Source organism: Octopus bimaculoides, chromosome 14, assembly GCF_001194135.2.
Source record: "Octopus bimaculoides isolate UCB-OBI-ISO-001 chromosome 14, ASM119413v2, whole genome shotgun sequence".
In the NCBI taxonomy this organism is placed as follows: Eukaryota; Metazoa; Mollusca; class Cephalopoda; order Octopoda; family Octopodidae; genus Octopus; species Octopus bimaculoides.
The window spans coordinates 6,883,165-6,889,541 of NC_068994.1; the positions used below are offsets into that span (position 1 = coordinate 6,883,165).

Sequence of the window (6,377 nt, forward strand, 5' to 3'; positions counted from 1 at the left end):
GAAGTAATAGTACAGACAGGTAAAATAGTACAGAAGAAACAGTACGCATGAGTTAATCAGCCAGATGTCCTCCTTTCAGATGCAGTGAAGAATGTTTGTGAGTGTGTAGGAGGACTGGGCCTGGGATATGAGCAGTACTCTAGTTTGAATATGAACTGTGTAGAGGATCAGAGCTAAAGTGCTGGCATTAAAAAGGAGGCTTAGTTTTGGTGATGTATCATATATATATATATATATGTATATATATATCTGTAAATAAAACGTGACAACTATTCGGTACCATGGCTACCGAGTAATTGTCAGTGGGGTGTTGGGGGTGACAGGAAGCAGTATTTAAGGGAAGTTTAATTGGTTGTAGAATTTCAGTAAACTAAGGGGTAGCTAGAAGTTGGTGGTGGTGGTGGTAGGGTGGTACATATACACACACTTTAGAAAGTAATGAGAAACAGACTATTCCTTACCATTTCCACAGACAGTAAATGATTTGACAAACTCTGCTGTTTATGGGACAGTACACCCGTAAAGTACATAGTGGAGGAAGAAAGAAGGCACAAGGGAGTTTGGTGGTGGTGGGTATATTTTCAAAGTTTCAAAATAAAAAAATATAATCTGTTAAAGATTTGACCTATTTTCTTGTGTGTGTATACAAAATCTTACAAGTAGGAACCACATTGTAAGTTCTAAATTTTAACCCAGCTTTCTACATAACAGACTCTATAAGATTGATTATGCCCTATGCAAAACTTGTGATTTTTGTCTTGATTTTCACAGGATCCTGGCGTCTGTGGCCCTTCTATGTAGATGGTTCCTATACTACAAGGACACAAGTATCACAACATATAATCACACCAAAGTTGTTATTACTCAAAACTTTATGCACGAGCTTCTGTTCATATGTTTGTGGTTTTGTGAGTGTGTTTGGGTGTCTATGGGGAAATGAGAAACCATATTAGATATTTTGAGGTATTGGCAGAAGCAAAGCATTCTGTAACGTTCCATAGAGACATCTGCTGCAGTATCTATTCTGCTGTATTTGCTGTGGTTTGTTCCACTCCATATATGACACCCTTCCCCTACAGAATATCCTCATTTAACATCACACAGCAGTGAATTACTATATTTACTTCTGTATAAGTTTACACTCCTAATTTAGTACAAATTTTTTTCCCTTCATATTCAAGCTTACCCCATGTATAAACCACACCCCAGTTTTTTAAAGTTTGCAAATGTTGAGGTGGTTTGGCCACATGGAGAGGATGGATGAGGAGCTAATGGTAAGGAGGGTGATGAAGGCAGAAGTGGTCGGCAGCAGAACCAGAGGCAGACCTTGGTTTGTGTGGATGGATGAAGTGAAGAAAGCTTTGCTGGTGAGAGGTGTTGGAGTGAGAGAGCCAAGAGAGTTTACAAACGATAGGAAAGCTTGGAGAGTGTTTGTGGACAGATGAGGGAATTTGATGCTGCTCAAAGGGGTACGGAACCAACATAATGCGGTGGGGGTAAACCAGCATATGCTGTCGGGCCCCAGTACTGATGTTGGGGAATTGCATTCTATGCCTTGACCCGAGCATAGAACGGGGTTCGCCTCTTTGAGCTGGGAAATAAAGAGAATGTCTGGTTTAAGATGAATGTTGCCGTAATTTGTTGCTGTAACATGATCTGTGTTCTTATATTGTCAAACAAGGGAATCTAGCACCCCCACTCAGCTCAAACAATATCTGTGTATTGTGATTTCTGGGTTATCTCCCTTCATCAGCACAGAATAATTGTTCAGCTACAGGTGGCACTGCCATGTTATGTTGGCAAATAATCTCTACTCCAAAGTACTTTTGGTGAGATTTACAAATAATAATTTTCTAAGAAAGCTTGGTGTTTGAAATCAAAACCTATGAAATACTTGCACATGGCCATTTCACTTCTATATAAGATTTCACTCTCTCCAATGTGTTACACATATTTGTTGCCATGTTTACAAAATATCTTGTTTCTTCAACCTACATTGATAAACTTTTAAGTGTTTCCAGAACATTCTGTAGACACACCATCTAATGAGGGAGCCTTTAAGCAGTTGCTTAACCTAGTAGAAATAGCTGTCAAAGCCTCACTCAAATCATACTGTATCATCTAGAAAAGAACCCATTGGATGATATTACTTACTTAAACCCTTTGCTTTCTGTGGAGCATTTGCCATCAGTGACTTCTCTCTACTGTTTTGATTCTTGGTGGTGGTGGTGGGGCTTATATGTTTCTTTTAAGGGAAGGCCTTCCTCTCCCAGGTTTTGAATTCTCATTGATGCCTCTGTAACTTTGCTTTTTTTTCTACTTAAGGGTGTTGGCCCCATTCAAACCCATTTGTATCTCTGAGCTGATGTAGTCCCTATTAGTCTAGCCTTTACCCTTTGACCTTTTCAGCACAAGTGGCCCAACTAGGAATGTGTGTTCCACTGTCACACACCTCTTGGGGCCCTTGAGGAACACAAGCTATCACATTACAACAAGGACTGGACCCTGTGGTAGATCAGATTGGATAGTCCGAGGTAAACTTTGAAAAAAATAAGACTGGATTGTCATGGTCAGAATGCCTTAGATCATAGCTCTACACAGTCTGAGCAAACCTGGGGTTAAGCAATTATTTCTTCCTTCATGATTTGTTGTCAAATTCTATTGTCGCTGTTTTCTCAGTTTAATAAAATGTCGTGGAGAATTTCCTGCTTCGTAGTTCAAGTTGTAATATTGATTCGTGCGCAATATTGATTTCTGATATTAATGCCAAGTCACAAACTGTGTGGGAGGGCACAATCGATATCTACTACCTGACTGGTGTTATTGTATTTATTTCATTGACCCAAGGAAGCTGAAGGGACATGGTCAACCCAACCGAGAATGAACTCAGAAGATAAAGGGGGCATGCCTAAATTGTGAGTCCGAGCGTGTTCATTGCCAGAGCAGCTGTCTGGCTTCCATGCTAGTGGCCTGTAAATAGCATCAATTGAGCGGAATCGTTACCTGCGTCACCTTACTGGCACTTGTGCTGGTGGCACGTTAGAAAATCATTCGAGCAAGGTCGTTGCCAGTGCTGCTGGACTGGCTCCTGTGCAGGTGGCACGTAAATAAAAACCTTTTGAGCGAGGCCATTGCCAGTACCGTGTGACTGGCCCTCGTGCCGGTGGCACGTAAAAGCGCCCAATACACTCTCGGAGTGGTTGGTGTTAGGGAGGGCATCCAGCTGTAGAAACTCCTGCCAAATCAGATTGGAGCCTGGTGTAGCCATCTGGTTTGCCAGTCCTCAGTCAAATCGCCCAACCCATGCTAGCATGGAAAGCGGACGTTAAACAATGATGATGATGATTTTGTCCAGTCCGTTTGCTCTACCGATTCTGTGATCCCTGCTTTCTGATTCATACAGGTTAAATTGGCAACCCTCCAATTTACCATTTTCATAATTTTTATGTTTGTTTTTCCATGTTGGCATGGGTTGGAAGGGTCAGCTCCCACAGTGTCTTTCCACTTGTTACTGTCCTCTATTACTCCCTCAGCGAGGTTCTGTATCTTCTGACCACCACTTACCTCTATGCGTTTCTGTGTTGTTTTGGTAAGTAATATTGAAGTTTGACAGTGGACTTTACCTGAATCATACTTTTTTTAAACATTGAATGGCTATGGGGGTCCATCATCATCATCATTTAACATCCACCTTGGACAGTTTGACTGGAGCTGACCAGGCTAACCAAATCCTTGTGAATCGATTTTGCAGAATGTGTGTGTGTGTGTTTTTGTGTTTATCTCCCATCACTGCTTGACAATTGATGTTGGTATATGTCCCCATAACTTAGCAACTCGGCAAAAAGAGACAGATAGAATAAGTATCAGGCTTTAAAGTGAGTATTGGGGTTGACTTGGTTGGCTAAACTCTTCAAGGCAGTGCCCCAGCATGACCACAGTCCAATGAGTGAAACAAGTAAAAGACACACACACACACATCTTCTCAAGCATCTAATTATGACTTTATAATTAAATAAATTATTTCAATATGCTTTTTTTTTCGATTTCAGATAATTCTGGCTGTGGTCTAAATTGTGAAAATTTCTCCTGTGTCCAAACAAAAACCACAAAGGAAGGGCAACAGAAGCTTTAACAACAACACTAATAAAGGCAGTGAGAAAACCCTCCAAGAATTCCTGATGCATTGTGGGTTTGCTACTTGAATCCACTCCTTGCCCACCCCATTTACAGCGACTCAGCCACATTGCAGCAACATAGATTTACCCCCACCCCATCCTCAGTGTCTCGCACTGTTTGGGATGTAGTGTTATTGTTGTTGTACTAGTGGTTGTTATATAAATACATCCTAAATTTCATTGTTGGTTTCTTTCTGTAAAAACTACCCACCCGCACCCACTTCCGTCTTCACACCTTCCACCCCCTCCTGTCTCCAGCTCCAAAATGAAGGTCTACGCTCTCTCGATCCTCTACAAAGGGGAGACTAAAGCCCGTCTATTGAAGGGTAGTTATGAACTGTCATCCTTCGGCTATTTCCAGCGATCAACGTAAGTAAACTACTTTCATATGTTTCGTTCTAATCTCTTATCTTTTCCATAGATAGAGGTGTTGATTGTTTTGTTTTATGCGTTCAGTTTTCCCTTCTTATATTACTAATTATACGGTCATGATGTCATACCACTATTAAGTTTAGATTTATAAAGCTTCACCAGTGCTGTGACTAATTTTTAACTTTGAAGCTAGCAGCACCAGCAGCTATGTTATTATCTTAACTCACTCAAAATTTTGTGTGTGTGTATGTGTGTGAAAAGGTTTCAGCTAATGTTTACGTAAAGTATTGAACAACTGGTCTATGGTGTGTCTGTTCATACATGCTGACAATATTTTATAGATTTTTTTTTTTACATACATACACACCATGCACATCTTCATACACACATTGTATATATATATGTGTGCATATATATATATATATATATATAAATGTGTTAAAAGCACATCCGAACATGGAGTGTAACTGGCCCACTTACGAGAACCCCTCATTCATTGGACAATAAACTTTGCTTGCAAAGACCTACTGGGGCAAATGAAATGAAAATCGCTGATGTGGCCGATGACAGTGCCACCTGATTGGTACTCGTGCCAGTGGAACATTAAAAGCACATCCGAGCGTGGTCGTTGCCAGGGCCACGGATTGGCTCCCATACCGGTGGCACGTAAAAAGCACCATTTGAGCGTGATCGTTGCCAGCATTGCCTTACCGGCACATATATATATATATATATATATATTTGTTTTGTGCTTCATACACAGTCTCTGGGCAAGACCCCAGAACAATACCTATTGAGCAATATCTCAGTGTATTTTTGTTCAACTTATGCTAGCATGAAGCGGAGGCACATGGTCTAGTGGTTAGGGTGTTGGACTTAGGATCGTGGTTTCAATTCCTGGACTGGGTGATGCATTATGTTCTTGAACAAAACCCTTCAAGTTTTTCCAATCCACTCAGCTGGTAAAAATATGTAATCCTGCAGCAGGTGTTCCATCCAGAGAAGAATATATACACTCGAGAGAAACCAGGAGACTGGCCCTAAGCTCTTTATGGAGTAATGTGGACTAATCAAGGTAGCTTAAAACAATGAGCATGAAAAGGAAGGAACAAATTTATATACATATATATGAGCATTTGGGAAAGAGTATTCTGTTACCATGGTTTTCCAAGAAAGTCTTCAAGTTATTCTTTGTGTTGTCTCATTCTACCTTCATCTTCCATTTCTGTGTTGTCCAGTGTCAAAGAGTTTATGGAGTTCACCAGCAGAATTATAGTAGAACGTTCAAAGCCATTTTCAAGATCCTCTGTCAAAGAACAAGGTAGGTGCAGTTTCTTTTGTAAGTGATATGTTCAGGGGTTGAAGAGAAGAGAAAATGGCAGGGGGCTGACAGTTTGTGTGAATATGTCCAGTGGAAAGAGGAGACAATGAATTCGAGTAGACTCTGTGTACTGTTTGTTATGTGGGAGACCTGATAGATTGTTTGTTTGGGGCAGGGGCAGAAGACATTTAGCTCAGGATGTACTTAGGCCATCAGGTGGGAATAGGTATAATGGTCCCAAGTTTCAAGCAGGTGTGCATGAGTATGTCTTATACTTGTTTCAGTCATTGGACTGCGGCCATGCTGGAGTACCGCCTTTATAGTTGAATAAATCAACCCCAGAGCTTATTCTTTGTAAGCCTAGTACTTATTCTATCGGTCTCTTTTGCCGAACTGCTAAGTTACGGGGACATAAACATGCCAACATCGGTTGTCAAGCAATGCTGGGGGGGACAAACATACACACACCTACATATATATATATATATATATATATATATATATATATA

At 40.7% G+C, this 6,377-nt stretch overlaps 1 protein-coding gene across 4 annotated transcripts in view; it reads left to right on the forward strand.

Moving 5' to 3' along the window:
• Positions 1 to 6,377, forward strand: part of LOC106873403 (synaptobrevin homolog YKT6) — a 26,366-nt gene that overhangs the window by 7,883 nt on the left and 12,106 nt on the right. For all 4 annotated transcript variants that reach the window (XM_052972669.1, XM_052972667.1, XM_014920756.2 and 1 more), the window contains exons 2-3: positions 4,050 to 4,544; positions 5,786 to 5,868. In XM_052972669.1, the coding sequence (XP_052828629.1) occupies positions 4,441 to 4,544; positions 5,786 to 5,868 (187 nt within the window). In that variant the 5' untranslated portion in view covers positions 4,050 to 4,440. The remainder of the gene's footprint in view (positions 1 to 4,049; positions 4,545 to 5,785; positions 5,869 to 6,377) is intronic.